At 34.8% G+C, this 21,156-nt stretch overlaps 1 protein-coding gene across 1 annotated transcript in view; it reads right to left on the bottom strand.

The window, feature by feature from the left end:
* Positions 1 to 1,002: 1,002 nt before the first annotated feature.
* The window catches only part of LOC110703816 (DExH-box ATP-dependent RNA helicase DExH16, mitochondrial-like), a 28,095-nt gene continuing 7,941 nt past the window's right edge, over positions 1,003 to 21,156 (bottom strand). Inside the window, 12 exon segments of the mRNA XM_021881602.1 lie at positions 1,003 to 1,640; positions 1,732 to 1,823; positions 3,286 to 3,402; positions 3,496 to 3,541; positions 6,675 to 6,739; positions 7,929 to 7,994; positions 8,758 to 8,838; positions 8,994 to 9,106; positions 9,791 to 9,959; positions 11,403 to 11,480; positions 15,529 to 15,651; positions 18,310 to 18,450. Of these exon segments, the coding sequence (XP_021737294.1) occupies positions 1,529 to 1,640; positions 1,732 to 1,823; positions 3,286 to 3,402; positions 3,496 to 3,541; positions 6,675 to 6,739; positions 7,929 to 7,994; positions 8,758 to 8,838; positions 8,994 to 9,106; positions 9,791 to 9,959; positions 11,403 to 11,480; positions 15,529 to 15,651; positions 18,310 to 18,450 (1,203 nt within the window). The 3' untranslated portion in view covers positions 1,003 to 1,528.

Raw genomic sequence — 21,156 nt, forward strand, 5'->3', positions numbered from 1 at the left:
TGCCACTGCCCCCAAGCCCATAGGAAACAGCTACATGAGCATCCACATTTACTTTAATTTAATAAACCTTCTAAGGGATATTGCCACATTCGGAAGGAGAGATTTGCACCTCGAGGTTTGTTGGAGAACACTTTCTTGGCATACATACCTCAACAAGCTTAATATAGCCAACAACCATCTGAGGAGCATTCAAAGACAAGCCCTCATGAACCAACTTGTTCTTTCGAAACCAAAGGGACCATGCCATGGCATATAATATACGAAGCTCATTTAATCTAGCTTACTTGCAATCCACACAAGGAAAGAAAAGGATGAGTTTGGAGAATCACACAACACTCATTGAAAGCGGCTATTATTCTAGACATCTTGTGCGACACCACAGTAAAAAAAAAGCACATGAATGCAGATTCACTCCATCAGCACACACCCCGCACAAATCATCCCCTACTATATGCATACGAAAGAGTTCTTGCTTGACCACAGCACAACCCTTACACATTCCCTACAAGAAGTGGCTAAGCTTCGGAAGGCCACCAAACTTCCATATAATGCACCAAGCTTCTTGCTCTTCATCTGCTGCCCCAACATCGACGCCATTAAATGTAACCCATTCTTCCAAGCCGGTACCTAGATTATACATTATAAACACCATTTTTAGATGGCCACCAAATCAACGAATTATTAGGCATAGAGACAGCTAATGCTATTTGAAGAATGGAAGTACACTCATCCACTGAAAATAATTCTCGTAACACCTCAGTGGTCCAACAAGCAGAGGTACATCAATCAACTACAACACCCGCAAATCTGAATCATAAAGCGGACCATGTGTAGGAGGTTTTGATGGTGTCCCAAGTAGCCGTGCATCAAACCAAACGCAAACATCCATTCCATTTCCAATCCTCCACCATTAAGCTTATCAAACCCATTTGAGATCTGAGAAAAAAATAAATAATAATAATTCTAGTCTTTTAAGGTAATTTTTACCAAATACGAAGTACGTTTTAAAATTCCATTGGACTCCAAAAGTTGAAAGTCCAAATTGAGCAAGACTGCACAAGTTGAATCAAACACAATCTGTACAATATGTGATTACCCTATGTATTTAGTTCTCAACTGTTTTATAATATATTCATAAATTAACAAAAACGTACACTAAAAACAAGGTATTAAATAAATAAATTAACAAAATATAAAGTGAAGCTATTTACACTTAAATTTTTTCATTTAGAAGACAATTGTATTATTACAATGAGGTATACATGAGGAAAGCAACTTAAGTCTTGTTGATCATGTATTTTCTTCCAACAACTACGAGTAATATTTTGCTTGTCGACTGAGTGTATGAACTGTCATTGCCATTTCAATTGTGAACTCTATGAGACCAAACACTTTGGAGAAGCATGACATCGCAGTCACTTGAGGAGTACTTTGTCCCGTACGCTTACTTCGCACAGTACAGTTTTTGAAAAGAACTGATAGGCTTGACGGAAATAGCAATATTATCAGGATTACACCAAAGGGGTGACTACAGTTGTGGCCTTTTATACAGGGATAAAAGAGATAATTTTGAAAGGGCTGATTTTTTCTTGAACTGTGGCTGCTGCCAACCATATTGCTCTAGGAACTCCTCAATCAACCTAGTAAATCGCCGGGGAAAAAAGAAACAAAGATTAGATAACACCAAAGGGACAGGCATACTAAAAACATCAATTGATCTCCAGTTATTACATGCTACAAATAGACTTCTGGGAAGCTGCCATTTCACGGTCAGGAAATGAATCGTCCAAGCGATAGCTCAACCACACATAAAGCTCCAAGACCTTCAGCAAAGAGATACGTATGTTAAAGATGTTTAAGGAGCTGTAAGTTACAGTAAATTGAAAATAGATCTGTCACAAAATAGGAGTAATTCCATTTCTTCAAGGCCAAAGTATTATATTGGAGATCTATCATGCATAATTTGCATCTTTCAATGACACTAATGAGAAACCGAGAATCAAAGTTGACAAAAGATGTATGACAAAGATTAACAGCATAATCCCTTAATTCTAACTTTATACTCCCTCCGTATTTTAATACTTGCTACACTTTCTTTTTACGACCATAGTTTGTTAATTGCTCCATTTCCTCTTTTGAAAACTTAAAACAATATTTTACTATTTTTCTTCCCACTAGTGGTCCCCTCATATCAAATTTTAATACTAGTATTTTTCATATTCTCTCTCCTACCCACTTATACTCACTTTTGCTTTTTTACGTAGTAGATTTTTTTTATTCTTCAACCAACCCCACTTCTATCACAAAACAATACTTTCTACTATTTCTCCTAAAACTCCAAGTCCAAAGAAATGAAGCAAGTAATAAATACGGAGGGAGCATATAGACAACAGAAAATTGCAAGAATCCAACAATGACAAGAACACAACCACGGCACCACCACCACCAACACCATCACAACCACCAGCAACTACTTTTTCAGCATGATGATGATGATAAAATAGCCAACAGGCCTCCAAAACAGCAAATCAACTATTTTCCAGTTAAAAAGGAAACACAAACTTCCTCAACTGTTTAAGCACCTTCCTACATTTTCAAATTCAGTTAAACAATACAGAGTAACAAAGCAACAGGCTTCCGAAGCATCAAATCAACTATTTTCCTATTGAAAAGGAAACACAAGCTCCCTCAACTTTTTACGCACCTTCCTACATTTTCACATTCCGATTAGACTATAAAGTAATACGGAGTAACTAAGCCAAACAAGCGCTTGTATCAAGCATTCCCAGGGATCTTATTAAATCAATTTTCTATAAGATAACTTCTATCTCCTCTTATTTGTAGAAAAACAAAAAAAAAAACATTATTGATCCCATAATATTTGTCACCTAAACTGCCAATGCACTATTGTCATTTTGGGAACCAAGACAATATTCAATAAAATAAGTGGAATATTGGGCATTTAATTAATGCAAACCTCAGATACAGTGATAGCAACAGGACTGGTCACAGACAGCACTTTTACGCTATATCATAGGTCATCAATGTCATTCTTATTGCAATCAGAAAGAGTGTGATATCTGAAACCAGGCAGAAATTGGATATATAGTTGTTAAAGCAAATGCACTGATTCGTAGGGGAATGGCCCATTTTCCTTATAAGGGAATCATGTTACCTTGCAGTTTATTTATTTGGGAGAATTGGGGGGGGGGGGGGTACATAAATTATAACTTCTATTAGGATTCAGATAAATTATAACTTCTATTAGGATTCAGACAGTCAGACCTTATGAATAGATTCCAGTTCTTGCATAGCAGCTGGTGTTTTAGGCACCTTAAGCGTCCCAGGTGTGAAAATCTCCCGTAAATTAACAATGCCTTTCTTGGCATATGTTTGTGCAAACTGTCCACATATATATTTACAGAGTAAAAACAACTGTGGAAAAAAAAAAAAAATAATAATTACACATATAGAATGTGGATAAAATTTATTTACCTGCACAAGTCCTTGCGCTGATATATCATCATCCACATCAACTGGACTGCACAGAATAAATGTTAAGACTATAGTGGTTTGTGTACGACTCAACACAACATGGTTATTGCATTGCAAACTAATAGCATAAAATCAGTTAGGTCACAGCGTCAGAGTGTGATTACATACAAAAATAAAATAAGATAAAAAATACGATAACGATAAAATATTAAAGAAATGGAAAGTAAATTGTGCCATACCAGAGGTAGTATACAAAAGTCATGCATACCATCATGTTTTGATACAATAAGGGCCAAAATTCAGCGATCATAATAAGAATACATAAAAGACAAATGAATGTAGATCTAAATAACCAATATCTGCTTTTAAAAAAATAAAAAACCAATATCTATAACCGCATGCCTTAGGTTCTGTAGCCCAAGATGCCACAACTTAAAAATCTAGGAAGGTCTGGGCAGTGCATATTTATCAGGCAGAGAGGAGACACGAGGGAGCGCTACAGGCATGTGAACCCAGCTTGAGTGTCTGAATTCATATTTTCAAAGATGGAAGTTTTTCATTGTTTTGCAAGGACTGCCCACACAATATGCTCTCCTTGATACCAGAAATATCTATGAGCAAAGAGGCCAGAAAAGGAAACAAGATTAAAAAGGGAGATTGCAGGAATAGAACAAAGAGACTGCCGACCCTTCCTACATCGTATGGATATCTAGAAGTAAACATTGTTACCTCCAAAATTAATTAAACAATTATATGACATAGTGGGTTTTCATTTGTGCATCTCTATCTTGGTGATAGGTGAGGAGACTCGTGAGAGAAACTTGTGTACAAATCTCAAGCCTTGCGATACCAACAACAATCAATTCTAACTAAATAATTACTGAAGTAGCTCATCATGAATAATATACTATGATATAAAAGTAATTTCAACTTCTCAAATCAATAAATCAATATCATATCATACCAAATCCAACAATGCTGAGAAGAAATACAAATTCCCATCACCAATTGTTTATCTTTGTGACAGCAGGTTACAAAATGTTCAAAAATATCCAGTAGACTTTTTGTAAAGGCGATTCTAGACAGAAAGCTGGTAAGAATTATAAGAGGCTACCCCAAAGAGTGAATGATACTACAGAAATTTATCCATAGACAATGGCAAAAATACATTGTAGAACAATATGGATTATGGATAAAGGATTATGCCTTTTCAAAGTCTCTGTATTATTTCTCTCTATGCCTTTTCCCAACAATACTTTTTTCCGATCAATGGATAACGACCAAAAACATGCAGAGGCACAGAATTAACAATGTATTTGGGAGCCAGGGTGATTTGGAAAAAAATGATTAAGACTAAATATTTGTAGAATGTAAATCTACAAAAGTATGTGGAAATCTTTTATTTTCACTATTTTGATTTGTTATTATGGAAATACAAAGAAATAGGGTACTATCCTTTAAATTTATCATATTGATTTGCATAACTTCCACAGATATTCCCATCACTTCTAAGGGGAAAAAAGTATGAAAACAGCAAAATATAAATAAGGGATTTACCCATCATATTTACTCACTTATTCTATTTTGTTATTTTATATTCAACAACCAAACATTGAAGAGCTAAGAAATCCTATGTTACTTGGACATGGCTAAAATCGCGGAGTGTCCGTGTCGACACAACACGACACGGGATCCGTGTCCGACCCTTAACTATGCACTCGGACACTTCCATCAAAAGTGGAGAGAAAAAAAGAGGAGAAGCATGAAAGTAAAACATATCTTGTTTGAAGACCACCATTGATATAGAAAAGATGGAGAGAAGAAGACTGTCATTTATTAGAAGAATTTGCCGAGGAAAGATTTAAAATAAAAAAAATAGGGGTAGACGTAATGAAAAATTTAAAGCTTTTGTAATATATAATTTATATAAGTTTAAGTGACGTATTGACGTGTCCCTGTACCCATGTCCATATTTCGGACAGAGTCCCCGTGTCCTAAAATTTTGCAACTTGCCGGATCGGACACTTGGACATGTGTTGTGTTCGACACCTATTCTCGAGTCCATGTAACATAGATGAAATCTTCATATATATACACTTTTACCCAATTTTTGTCACTGAAGCTTATTCCGAAATCTCTACAAAATCAAGCTTTCAGTTTAAATCATGTCTTAAACAAAGTTGCAAGCATATATTATAGTGAAAAATGGCTTGGTAGACATCAAACAATGTCCTCTTCATTCAATTTTTTCAATTTGTCTTCTGCACCTGTTACAAACTCTCAACATTCTAACAAGGGTATGGAAAACTTACACAAGACTCAACCAAACTCAGTTCAATTATTTCAATCCACATAATTGTAGAACGTGTGAAAACATAAGAAAGAGAAGAATATGTGTGATATGGGCTACAAATAAGCACATCGATGATAACTAACAAGTCAGCCAAAATGCGTATATGTATCTGTACATTTAGAACATGTGTTTTACATTTAGAACACGTGAAACAATCTTCTCATAAAATAGATATGTTCCATAGCCATATTCCCGCATCCAAGTCCAAGTTTTGGACAATGACCACGTGTCTAACAGCTGAAGTAAATCCCAAAGTGATTTGGGATCGGCTAACATGAACCTTGATAAAGAATCTTCCAAAACGGAACAAGAGCATAACAATTTAATTGATTGAATAAAAGTGTTTTTTTTTATTATTTAAAAAAAAAAAAAGTGTGTTAAGTGAGAAATAGAAAAATTATACAAATAAAAGTTAAGAGAGTTTGAAAACAGTGGTAAGGTGATAAAAAGGGGAGGAGAAACATGTGAGTAAAAACACAAAGTTTTGAGAGAACTTTAGCGCAGGAAATAATTAAAGTACACAAAACACAGGTTGAGTAAATAATATAAGTACATTCTCAATATATCTGCATATATAATGTGATTCTCTTTCTATTTTCAGAGAGGACAATTTGTCACACTTCTGTCTAGAGATCTATAATTTTAATCATCTTTCTTCATCTGATGAAATTCATTCTTTGATAAAACTTGAAGATGGCAACACAGTAATTAATAACGAAAATCAGATAAAAGAAACAAGCAAGTGCACACAGAAAGGGCCAATCAAAGAAAACCTGCCCAAAGTCTTTTTATCACTAAGAAAGAGGTAACACAAAAATTTTGATACCTGATACAGAAAATATATTTCTCACGCAAACCAAGTGGCAGCTCATCAACAATGGCAGCTACTTTCTGTGTCAACTTCGGCTTGTTAGCATTTAAAATAGCTCCGAAAATATGTTTATGTGGTGCATAAGTGTTACAAGAAAAGAACATAAATGCAAAGAAAAAACTATAAGAGAGGGGGTGGGGGTTAAGTTTATCAACAACCATCTTGATGCCTTAAGTTTCTCTGACACAACCATATTTTATCCTACTAAAATAGCTTTATTAATATTTGTGTAACTGTCTATGATAACCAAAGACAAATCTGTTTTAACAAGATAGGTATAAATAGACAATATCTTAAAAGAAGAATCATTTACAAAGTCAATTGTGTATCACAATATAGAATTTCATTCTAGCTTGTTTATCAAAATAAAACAGAAACAGAATTTTCCTCACCTCATCTCTCTTTGCATGCCAGCAGTTTTGAAGGTCAGAAGCTAGAATGTCTAAAACCCCAATCGTGATAGAGAGACGAAGACCCTATCTTTAAATAAGTTTCAAAAAAAAGAAAACGCCCTCCATCATGCACAACAAGGTCATCAGACTTCAGTAGTGGACACAGATATATCGGGTGCATAATAACTACTGACATCAGTTGAAAATTACACTAGAATAATAAAAGTTTACCCCGACATAATAAAATTCACCTATTTTTTTTGATAAAATTGCTCAATTGAAACTGTAAAAATCTCGTCGCTGTATGTGAAAGTAATAATATTATCCTTAAAAAGCTCATCACATGGCCTATTTACATTAATATCAGGTTACCCCCAAAGCAGGTTGAAAGTTACCCTAAACTGTTAGTTGTACACTAATATTATTGTACACTCTATGTACACTGAATATATTTTTTTTTTTGTACCTAAGAGTGCCAACACATCCCCAAACTCCATTGACAGACCTCAAGGCAATGTGTCAACTAAATCCCCTGACTGTGAGTACAGCGGCATAATTTCAAACCCTCTATTTATTAGGGATTCTTGCTACTTATGTGGGTTGTGTGACATCGTAAAAAATGGTACAATGAACAGGCGGCATTTCAAGCTTCTATGTTGGAGTTTGTTCCAAAACAAAGTGAGCCAGGTTGGGGAAGGATTGGATAACTCCTTTTACATTTTTTTTTAATATATTACATTAGTTGGAATAAAAGATTTTACAGCATTATACCAAAGAATGTGATTGCAATGAGAATGATATATTTTTTTTTACATACCAGCAATTCTTCACAATTGGACATGAAGTAATTTGATGCTAATTTAGCATTGATTGAAAAGTGTTCCTGCAAAATAAGAAACCAAATTAACGACAACAGAGTTGACTAATGATCTACATATATGCTACCAAAATCAGCAACACCCTCTGATACACTTATGTTAATTGCACCCACTGTAGCCTCAAAGACCAAAATGTGTTGATGAGAGTGTTGCATGATAAGATTGGAGAGAGGGTGTTGCATGTGGGGTTTCTACAAGAAAAATTAAGGAAAGTGTTGCATGTGGGTTTCCTGCAAGAAAAAGTAAGAGAGTGTTGCACATGAGGTTTGTGTTAGAGAAAGTAGGAAAATATCCTCTCAACCAAGTAATAGCCTATAGATTGAGTTCATGTCCGCATTCATATTGCCAGATATAATCCGTATTTATGTCCGCACCAGAGTTGGGTAGTATCGACATACGTCGAGCCGTCAATATGACAAGTCTGAGCGTCACAACCTTGAGCTCACTGATAACACCTTTTCCCACCTTCCACAAGACAATGCTACCAGAATACATGCTAACAATTATTATAATGGACTGGAGAGAATCCCTCAGCAACTTGAGAGAAGATGTTGAAGACCTCATGATTTAAAAGGGAGCAGAACAGAAATGGTGATTGGAACCCTCTCCCTCAATGCAAACAGAGATGCCCTTATAATTCCAGAAACAATTGGTTTACACGATTTCTGTCAATACAAACAGAAGTCGAGACCCTAATACAGAAAATAAATGACACATGATAGCTATGTGATTTGTTGTTTGATGGGGGAGGATAGCGAGATAAGTTACCAATATCTGGTACAATCCATTTTGTGGATTCGCTCTTGAATACATGAGCAAAAGATCATAACTCGGAAACAATCCTGCACGCTGAAAAGAATATACATGATCAAAAATAGAGAAGGGCAATAGACTTGTGACGTAAAAACCTATTTGCTTCATCTATATAATGTTTCATAGGAAGCTATAAAATAGAAACAATTCAATGGAGTGCAATTACAGCTGCAGTAGTTTAACTTTTTCACCTCTAGGTCTGGAGATGGAGAGTTGAGTGACGAATGTAGTAGTAGTAGATCTTCCTCGTTTAGACATGTCACTTCACCAACTGGATACTTGGACCCATATCTACCAGCTCTTCCTACAAGAACCATGGATCATCACATAAAACAGTGATTAATGACAATTTTAGTCACATAACATGATATTTTACATATTCACTTATTTCAAGAAACATGAATGTATTAGGGGCTTGATTACTGTTACATTAAATAATCGAATTACCCGTGCTTGCATTAATATTGCATCAACATATACCTATCACTGCAATTCAAAGATCACAGAAAGCAGCAATCCGCTGCAGGAGAAAAAAGAAAATGCAGGATGGAAGCACTAAACTTTATCTCCATAACACAGGAAAACTGAGCAGAAAAATTGCCTACGTATGGTACACCTGAGAGAAACTTATTAGGAAACATCCTTCAAACGTAAGGCCTAGGAAAAACTAAAAGCATAAATGTTATCATACAGTTGGAAAAAAAAAAAAAGAGAAATGAGGGAGGGAGGAAGAAAGAAAAAGAAAAAAAATTGGTTTACATGAAATCTTATAGCAGTTACGCGTCAATGTAACCTATTGGTGAATATTCCAATGCAGAAATCCTAACTCCCTCCCCCCCCCCCCCAACCCCGACCTCATGTTGGAAACCTCATTCACTGTGTTGACATTTGATGGAATTGTCATCATTTCATCGATGCATTTGCAGTTATAAGAAAATCACGTCTCTTCCATACAGTGGAGTTAATAAAAATACAGAATACAACAGACCTGCTATTTGCTTAATCTCTGGCACGGTCAGATCACGCATCTCTTGACCATCAAACTTTTGCAGCGTTGAAAATATGATTCTAGAAATATTTAAATTGAGACCCATTCCAATAGCATCAGTAGCCACAAGAACATCAAACTCACTGGTAGCATCATTAAACATAGTTGCCTGCATTACTAAGCAAAACATGATCTTAGTGAGTCTGAACAAACAGGCATCAGGGGCACAGAGCACAAAATATTAACCAAAATGACTTGGAGTTATCACCAGGAGCAAGGTATGGAATAAGCATCAATTCAGTAAATATACTGTGCACAGACTGATTTAAGACAAATTTTCAGCGACTTAGTATTATCTCTAATCTTTAAGATGTGTAAAGATCTTATGAAAGCCCAAAGCATGTAGAAATGGAACGGGGGAGAACATAAAGGTCAAATGCGTTCCGAAGGGAAGCATATATACATTGGAAAGGAAAAAAATTCAATGTGACAAGAATATAAGCATGTTCAAAAAAGTTTCATAGAAGAAGGGAGGCAAAAGAAAAGAAAAAGACAATGAAGAATAACAATAACAATAATAATAAAAAGAGTAAACATGAAAGATCAGGATTAAAAAAATGAAATTTAAAAAAACCTGAAACTGAATTGTAATCCCAAGGATCTTATTATGTTGCATGGATAATAAATGAGAAATAGAGCTAATACTTTTTTAATTGTCCAACACATAAATAAAAAAATAAAAAAAATAAAAAAATAAAAAAAAAACCCTAAAACTTAAGAAAGGGGCTTGTTAGGGTTCAAACTTTTAAGGTGTTCTGGAAGTAACTCCACCAATAGTTATTACACCCATGTAACATCATGACTAACTAGAGATTATTTCAGTTATATGGCCCTTTGGGATTATTCATCTCCTTACAGTTATATGGCCCAAAAACACTATTATTGACTAACTTGGGAGTATTTTAGTTGTGTGGCAGAAATCTGGGATTATTCATCTCCTTTCAGTTATATGACTAACTTGGGATTACTTAAGTTCCTTGGTTATATTTCGGGGTATAAAAGCCCGCACACTATTCATAAAAGTTCAAAAAGAAAGTAGTTAACATCAATGAGGGCAAATAAGTAAACAAACATTTTTAGGGATATAAATGTTTGTTAACATTCAAAAGAGTTTGCTTGAATTTTTTAAATTTAAGAATATAGCCCAAAACACTGATTTTCAACTTCCTGCCTTGGGTGTAACATCTAGCAACTTTCCAATCCCTTAAGATCTAACTTATAGTCTAACCTTATAGGATTAGAGAATATTTTATCGCTTACTAAACGCAGAAAATATCCATTTTCTACATAGATAATCAATTTTAAACAAAAGTAGGTCCTAACAACACTACTAAGCCTCCATTTCATGACTTGGTTCTTTACATGAAAGTTTCACATCATCCATTGTGTTGCATATACCGAAACACTTAATCACATTTAGATATGAGATACGTTCAGCCATCCCAATAACCAGTTCAGAGAACATTTCAATCTTTGCCTTGAACCCAACAGAACAAAAAGGTTGCTGAATCTCAGAATATGTAGAAAGCATGAGAATAGATAATGTTATTACCTGTCTAGTACGAGTTTCCGGGGGTAGTGAACCGTACACAACAGAGCAAAGATGATTTCCCTCATTTTCAATTTTTCTCTGGGAAATAGACGAGAATCTAATTAGATGTGACACTAACCAGCAGCATACATAAAAATACAATCTGGTTAGATGTGACACTACCAACAGCATACAATTAAATTACGAGTGCATTTCACAAACACTCAAACCTAACCAAGAAGCCAACAATACACAAAGACACGCAAATAAAGTCATCATTAGACAAGAAACAAAGAAAAACATCAGTAGTGGATCTCAAAAGAGGGCCACACTCATCTATAAAACCATCGTGATGGATTGTATACTCATTTTTTTAAGTGGATAGAGATAATTCTCTTTATAAACTAGATCTCTTTTAGAGTGCAGCAAATCCAGCAAAAAGAACGTAGCACAGTATAATAGAGTAATACATTCCATTTCATTTCATTTAGTTAGGACAGATCGTGTATAAAAAATTCTGCATACCCAATAATATCAATCTAGCTGAAAAGCTAAAATACAACCACCCACACATCATGGAGATACTTAGAACAAATAAGTGAAGTATACAAAATCAAGCGAGTGACAAAAAACTATTTCAGATGAAAAATTTCCCTCCATTTTCTTTAATTGCAACACTTTCTATAATCAGCCTTTTTTTTTTTAATCGCGACACTTCCTTAAATGGAAATACTCAACACTATTTTATTATATTCCTTTCCTCAAATGGTCCCCAATTCTACCCTACTCACACTTTGTTAATATTTCTCTTCTCTCCATCCCTTACTTTTACATAAACTATTCAGCCACTATCACTTTCTTGTCATTTTTTAATTCCCAACAAACCCCACTTACACAATATTATTACAAATTCAACTCAATCGCATAAAACTCTGTGCTGGTCAAATTGTTGCAATTAATACACAATATTACTACAAATTCAACTCAATCGCATAAAACTCTGTGGTCAAATTGTTACAATAAAAAACAGAGGGAGTAGAATGTAATATCTTCTTTTTACATTGACATGATATTAAAGTAATTAAACTTCAAGTTGACAGTGTACAAGAACTTGTACAAGATTTGCCAAATAATAGAGGGATATTTAAGATTACTTGCAGGTGCTATATTGAGAGCGCTAAGAACAGCATTTTCGGCCTTATAACTTAAACTTGAAGTAAGAAAATAATGTCTGTGTTTCCATCTTTAATGCCAGATACTGATCCAAATAAGCCTTTGTTCTGTCCAAATGAGCATCTTTGGGTGAATCCTAAATAAAATCTAATACCAAATTGGGATGATGTTGAATTAAACTACATAAAGAACCATTTTCAGTAACAAAACATAGTTACAAGGGTATTTCTAGAGGTGTCAATTTGGGTGTGTTGGTTATGTCCACACAGATCAAATGCGAGATCAGGTCACTTTGGGTTTAAACGTATTTTTCTCAGGTTGTGTTGGTTATTAACAGCTTAAGTAATTTTTCCATCATATTTGGCACAAATGTAGTCGAGAAATCCATATTGCATAGTTGTTATTGCTATAACAGATACAAGAAAGAACAAATGTTGAATGGAAAATCAAACAAGAAAACACACACAGAATTTACATGGTTCACCAACAACGTGTTAACCCAGGCAAGAGTCATAATTTATTCATCTTGAGGAATGACAGATTACGAATTTAGGAAACCGATCAATGGAAAAACAGAATGATTGATAGAAACGGAATGATCAATGGACAGAATGATGGTCTCTCAGATGCTATCTCTCTTAATCTCTTTAACATCTCAGATGAAAGATACAACATAAAACTCTAAGATTTCTAAAGTAATTGGCTAGGAATAACCTTAAGGAGGTTATATAGTGCTCCCTAGAATAGGTTATATATCCCACGTATAAGGAAATAAATCCCGCGTGAAACCGGCCTAAACAACCAGTGCCAACCCAAAAACTAACCCAGAAACTGAACATGAACTTAACCAAACATCCACCATTTGGCACGGACAGCGAACTCCTTGCAATTCTTCACAAAATCCCCGACAAGGCACAGACGTGAGACGTGCCTCCCTATGGCATGGTCGTGTCTCCCTACTACTTCCTAGCCACATTTCAAGGCACATTTCTTTCAGTTATAAATATCTCATGTATAGCTACACAATTTTGTGAGAAAGAGGGTTAAGGAAACATTAACTTTTGATCTATTACAAAAATTTACAAGCTTCTTAAACATCAACAAAACATTGATATTTATTTTGTCAATATGAGATTTAGTAAGTTATGAAATCCGAGTCAAAGAAATGTGTTAAATAAGATCAAGTGAGCCTAGCTGGAAGCCGCTTTCGATGAATGAGAGCTAGCAATGATTAGACTCTCTTAAGAAAGGGTTTATAAATCACCAAAGAGCTCTAAAAGATGTATTTGTGTGGATATGTCTAGAATAGGCGTATCTAGAGAAGCCTTGTATAAAATATTATATAAAGTGTAGAACACTCGTTGCATGATATGAGAATAATCTAGATATAAAAAGTCTCTAGGCTAGGACTCAAGGGGTATATAAATAGGCACAAAGGCATCATTTGTATATCATAAAGGGAATGCAAGCAGTCTTTTTCAAATATTTTCTCAAATTACTCTTCCTTCAACCTTTCCCCCAGATCTCATAGAAAAAGTGTAAGTGAGGAAAAATGGACACCAAGTGCGCATCAAAGAGTGTACATACAAATAGCTAGCGAGACACACTTGTGTGCAAAACTTCCTACATCCAAGAAGTGTAACCTTGGTATCTAGATACAAGAGGTGTACTTGAATAAGGATGGTGCAAAGCTACCACTGCCAGCATTATATATCACCTCATATTATGTCATCCATCTAGGAAGCCCCACTGCAACAAGTGCCAAGTGGCATACAGTATGTGGCGTGCTTTGCAAACAAACAAAGTAATTAACACATGACAAAGCACCTAAATTCCTCTCTCTTCCTATCTTTACCTAGCCCCACACTCTATTCCCGCTCTCCTCTTTGCATTACCAAGCCCCCACACATTTTTCTCTTCCTCTCTAACCCTAACCCCCTCTCTCCTCTTCCCAATTACCTATGATAATGACTGGATGGCAATCCCAATAAGTAGGAGAAGGAGAGAGAAAGTTGTGAAGTAATCTTCTTAAAAAAATTATTTGCTCTCAGTCTCCAACTTTCTTAGCAACCTAACTTGCACCTTTCTAACCTTTAAGGGTGGAGTAGCAAACCATTATACACAACAAAGAACTCTACTTACTATTCAAACAGCTAAATCTCAACAAATAATTACGTATATTATCCATGAAAGCTACACAATGTTGTAAAAATCACGACCTAAATCGTATGACCATACAATCCGATCTGATGTAACCAAACAACTCGGGTCGGTCTAAAATCAGATACATGTAGGATCACCCATAGGATCCCTCAGAATCATTGGAAGCAACCATAGGATCATTAGAATCGTTTCATGATCCAACATCCTTGTAATTGTCTACATATTGTGCATGATAATACAATTTTGAAAATATTTAATCATAAAAATGCACATCAAAGAGATGTCATTTGACTCATAGGAAAATTAATTTCTCTCATCTTCCAATGCTTCATCAACAATACCAGTAATAACAAAAGCAAATTGCAGTATCAAATCACCACTTACAAACAAAAAATAAACAAAAAATTAACAATTTAAAAAAAAAAATTCAAATTTCAGTGTCCTTTAATAATAAAATGAGTAAACAATCAACATTTTTAGTAGAGGTGTCAAAACCACACCCGACCCAAACTGAAAAATATCAGATTCAGATTTCGACTCGCATGGACACAATAAGTTAGCATGACTTTACTTTAAAAATTGACCCGACCCGACCTCATCGAACCCTATCCGAACACCCGAATTGACACCTCTAATTTTTAGTGCAGCTCATAAAATCTACAAATTTGTAGGGTTGTACAATCCGATCCCAATAGCCCTCTTCTAGCTCAAAGTAGAATCTCAATCCTAATAACATTAAAGCTACTTGTACAGTCATAGAGTTCCACACCCCAAAAATAGAAATAAGGGTAAAAAGAAGCAAGCAGCTTACTTTAAAATTATATATTTGACGACGTGAAAAGGTAACTATGCAATCCCCCTTTTTTATATTCGTAATTGATCCAAGAGGCACCTTTGATGGTTCCAAAGGTGATAACCTATCATAATATTTTATCTGCATAACAAACAGGGATAAAGAAGTAAAAAAAAAAAAAAAAAAAAAAAAAAAAAAAAAAAAAAAAACAATGAAAGAAATAACATATATTAGCTGATAAAGAAGCAACATTGGCTCTTGGCACAAACTTTAAAGAAGAGATCAAGGAGAGTAGATGACAAATCACAATAATAAAGCAGCCAATATCCTTACACATCCCTCTTACCTGTGTTCAAATTATTTGAAAAAAGTTGTCCGTTTACCTTCTCCAATTAATTCCTCTAAGTGTGTCCCATGAGGCAATATAGCTTGTCATAGTCTTTTGAGGCAATATATTTATATCAACTTCTTTTAGTCTTTTGAGAATCTTGTCATTCTATATTATGATCTAATTCATATTAGTTAATTTTAAATTCATTATTTTGTAGTTGGCAATACCAAATTCATGAGACTCGAAGGCTTAAATAAGATGTGGCAGCGTTAAATTAGAGGGCCAGGGCTATATTCTTTCTAACAAAAAACCAGTTATCATACTTTACAATAGTTAATTCTATTACTTGACGAGTTGATACATTCTTTGAATTTGAGTCCTCACGCATGAACAACGTTATTTGTAATATGATAGTGTAATTCTCTTCTACATAAATTTTGATCCAGGTACTAGTGATAGCACAATTACACTTGTAGAGCATTTGAATAATTCTATATAGCCATAAGGTGTGGCATTTGATAACCGTTCTAGGGTAGAAAAACCTAATTTAATGCTCATCCGAATCACAGCAAGTGTATCAAATGTTTAGTTCTTACAAGTGAAGTTTGCTAGAATTAGATTCAACTTACTTTCTAAATTGTTCATGAGCAAGAAAATGAATTGATCACAGCCATAATTTTGCATTTTAATTGCTAATATTATGTCTACCTGGACTTGAATGAAAGGGCTTATATTTGTCAAAATCTTTTATAATCCAACCCGTACTAATTGGTGGCTTGTAAACATTAACTGGTATCCTTGGTAATCATCACGACCTCCATTCCAAAATATTTGAGCCACAGAAGGTGCCAAAAGGGCACTAAAGCAGTCTTGCTGCACTTAGGCGCACTTCGGTGCGCCTTTTTTAAGTGAGGCGCCCTATAAAATTATTTTTAAACAAAAAAAATGACCACAGTGCGCCTTAAGTGCCTCTTTGAATGCACCTTGCCTAGAACCACAAAAAAAAAAAAAAAAAAAAAAAAAAAAAAAAAAAAAAAAAAAAAACCCACTCTACTCTAATCGCCTAACTTAGGCGTACACTAGGGACAACACCAAATTCTAGGAGCCCATGGGATAAGGAGAGGGATAGAGAGTTAAAATGAAAAACCCATGTCATGAAAAGACTGATACAAAGAAATCATTAGTCAAATAAAGTAATGTTACAGATTTTAAACGACAAAAGTAGTTTGTAAATATTTGAAAAAGTTAATATTGAGTTGGTACAATAGTGTCCATACTCCACAGTGACCCCATGGAAACAATACCCTAACATATACTAAATAGTTTTTTTATATTATTTAGGTGATTTTAGTGTCTTTAATGACATGCTAACACTTGAAAGCCACATAACTCAGAAAATAGATTTTTAAAAAAACAAAAAATTCAATACTAACTCAAATAACATTAAGGAGCTATTTGGTTAGGGGATTTCAAGTAGGAAAAAGGAAACATCTCCCATATTTTCCAATTGAAGTGTTTAGTTCAAGTCATTTAGTATCCACTCCTTAGTTTGGGGTAATAAATTATCATAACCTGGGTCATCTTGCTTCACCACACCCCTCTCCACCCCCCCCCCCACCCCCACCCCCCTAGGAACTTGAATTCCCCTTAAACCCTCAAAGTCCTTCCACCACTACCACAGACACCATTCTAATCCCAACATGGTAGATGCCACCCAACTTTAACCCCAATGTTGGCACATTATCCTGCAGCAGTTATCACCATTCCACCCAATGCTCACCTATACACAACTACTTTAACCACACCACATCATCTTCAACCAACCCAAAATTCTTATTTGACTTCCATCTAGCCCTTGAGAAGTCACAAACTAGTAATAGATGTTCCTTGAAACCAAATGAGGTTCGTACTCATGGTTCAATCACACCATAGACATTCGACCGAGTGAAGTAAACAAACAAGCTCTATCTGCAAGGACTATGCAATCCTTGAAAAGCCCTGATTTGAAATTACTAATATGTAGCAACATTCTTTCACCCCCTCACTAAGTTTTGTGAGCTAAAATTATGGGCAACTATGATATGAAATAAAGGGAGGGTGGGTGGTTGAGTAAACATGCTAGGAAGTTATAGGGATTTCAATGCTTTTCCACTCCACTCTCTTTCTTGTTTCCTTTCCTTTCCCCACCCACAAACAAAATAAGATAGTGCACTACCAATCAACAACCAGAAGATCAACATATGCACATTGATTGAAGCATTCATAGGTAGCAATTTTTTAGAACATTCAGAAGCTATGCATGCTTCAATTATCAATTAGGTGACAAATAATAGCTGTGGGATATAATTAAAAATGAAAATATATTTATCAGAAAACTGCTGATAATGTCAAAAAAAAAAAAAAAAAAAAAAAAAAAAGTCTAATTTATGAAATACCTAACAATCTCTCAAACCGGGAAAAAAAACTACCTGTAAATTGTCACTGGTGACTTTCAAAATTTCCTGAATTAGAGGTACAGCAGCAGGGTCTCCACATAGGTGTAGTTCATCTGCAGCAAGTCCCAACAGAGCACGAGTAAAGGAAAAGCCCCTTGTCCTGCAACCCAGCATCTGATGTGGTAAAAAATACAAATTAATACAAGTGTATGAAAAACGGACAATAAATAAACACAACGGGCCTCATCAATTGCGGTCCATAATGCTAGAAATTTTTTACTAAAGTCAAGGAGCATACACCTCCTGCTTAGGGCATATCAAGACAGCAAGAAAACCAAGAAAATGATGGGTTTTCCCAAGCCAAATCAAACATAGAGAACACTATCCCTAAACTTGCATTATTTTGCAAGTGTTTGACTTGTTAATCAGCAAATGCTTAAACCCTTATGGTGAAGACTTTAAATTGTTAAATATTCTTAAAAGAGATGTAGAATCACACCTTCAAAGAGTTTTAGCACTAAAAATGGTAGTGATAACACCTTGAATCCTGCTCCATAATTAGAGATACATGGGATTTATATTTTAGTTCAACTTCAAATAAATTGTCAAGGACATGGTCATCTTTTATTTAATCACAAGGACGCTCAAACGATAAGCTAATTCTGTTTTGGAGTGCTTGAAATCATTGCATACTTTAAACAATAATAACATTCTCAGCACAGTCATATGGACTGATATGGTACGTCCATAGTCTTGCCCTTCTCACTTTTCATGGTAGATTTTTAACTTACAATGAATTTCTCCCACTAGTATGTTTTGTATTCTCAATTTTATTCCTCCGTTTGATTTGAACATCATCCCAAACATCAGTTTCCTTATCCAATAAATAAGATGTAAGTAAAAATTCAAGACAAAAGATCATTCTGAAGCTCAATCAGTTTGGTTTTGTATAACTCTTTTACCTATTTCACAATAAAGGTAAGGGAAAAGCGTAATATAAGTTTCCAATTAATAGATCGCCGTGAATCCCTTTCCAAAGAAGCAGTAGCTCAATGAGTTTTTGAGCTCAAGTTTGATGGAATAAGCTAAGTAAGTACAATCACAAATTAGTTACATCAAGATTGTGCCACATGTAATATCTGCTTCAACTTGAAAAATGATTAAGTGTTAGCAAAGATAAGTTGAAAAGGAGATTTCAATCCAACAGAAGCCAAGAATGAATCGGTTTTCACAGAAGCCTATAGAAAAGAACAAGAACATATTAGTCCAAGTGAGCGGGGCAAAAGGTAGTCTACCACACCAACCCCTTAAAATAATAATGTCTAACACATTGACAATTAATATGCAAAAGAAAATCTGTTATATAAACATTTTGGATAACTTGTGTGATTCTCAAAAAAACCCTAATGATATAAATATGTAAGTAATTCATTTAATACATGGAAAAATAAATAGAGAAAATGGGAGATTGAGAATCATAACCCATATTTATTCTACCTATATATCTCCTTAACAAATATTTGAGTTAGCAATCTGCAACTCCTACGTTTAGTATCAGAGCCATGTTTTTCTACACCTCAAAAAATGTCTACCAACTTTGCTCAACCACCGGTACCTCAATTACCTAAAGACCAATATGATGAATTGTGCATTAAAATTAAGGCACAATTTGGTTGTGGGATGTTGTTAGTGACGGCTTAAAAAAACTGTCTGATGAGACAAAAGTCTCATATACTTTAAAAAAAAAAAAGTAAAAAAAACGATGAGAAAAAAGAAATTCAGAAAAAAGATTGAAGGCCATTACTTTTGATATACGCAGGATTAATCGAGAAAAGTTTGTCAGAATTTTACAACCCCAAGCAAAGAAAGCTTGCGATGCTCTTGCAACAATATTCAAAGGAGTTGAGAGAGTTCCAAGAAAAAAAAAAATTACAAGCGTTACGAGGTGAATATGACAGATAATGAGTCAAGTTCTAATTATTTTTCTAGTCTTCTTACAAATGTTAACCAACAGAAGCACAATAGAGAAAAGATCGAAGATTTTTAGACCGTTGAGAAAGTACTTTGATCATGCAATAAGAAATTAAATTATTACCTGCAATAGAAAAATCTTAAGGCAGTCATACATTATCAATAGTTTTGCTTCTTGAATTGCTACAAGTGAATAAACAAAGGATTTACAAGAATGATGGATCAAAAGTGATACGAGAAAGCACTTGGATTAAAGTTGTCAGAAAATGAACAATGAGGCGGTTTTTAGTGGCCGAGGAAGAGATTGTGGTAACTATCAATCTCGCAACCAAAGTAATGAGAAATTTTGGCCATGGAAGAGGATCAATTAGAGGAGGGAAAGTTTGAATGAACATGGTGTATCTAGTATAAGCATGCCTCCAACTAAGCATAATCAAGCATCGTCCTCTTGACTTACACGACAATAAAGCACAGTTTAAGGCAGTGCATACATCACTACATAGTACAAAGTTATCAGAAGCACATCCTAATTCAAAAGGTTGTAGGGACCTTAGACACACATGAGGTGTTTTAGCAAAAAATTATTCAGGAAGAAGTAGATAAAAGAAACAAAACAATACCTCCACAGTACAGCACTACATATTACAAAGTTATCAAAGGCACATCCTAATTTAAAAGGTTGTAGGGACCTTACACCACACATAAGGTGTTTAACAAAAAATTATTCTGGAAGAAGTAGTAGATAAAAGAAACAAAATGGTGCTTCCACAATCCAAGAAGATGATTCTGATCATTAGTCTGGGATGCCCCAGACCAAAGTCCCTCAGTCCTCTTCAAGTTAATTATGTTTGAAGTATTCTCAGCTATAATCTTCTCCATATTGGTTTTTAAAAATATTAGACACTTCAA

The sequence above is a fragment of the Chenopodium quinoa genome, unplaced genomic scaffold, assembly GCF_001683475.1.
Source record: "Chenopodium quinoa cultivar QQ74 unplaced genomic scaffold, ASM168347v1, whole genome shotgun sequence".
NCBI classification, from domain to species: Eukaryota; Viridiplantae; Streptophyta; class Magnoliopsida; order Caryophyllales; family Amaranthaceae; genus Chenopodium; species Chenopodium quinoa.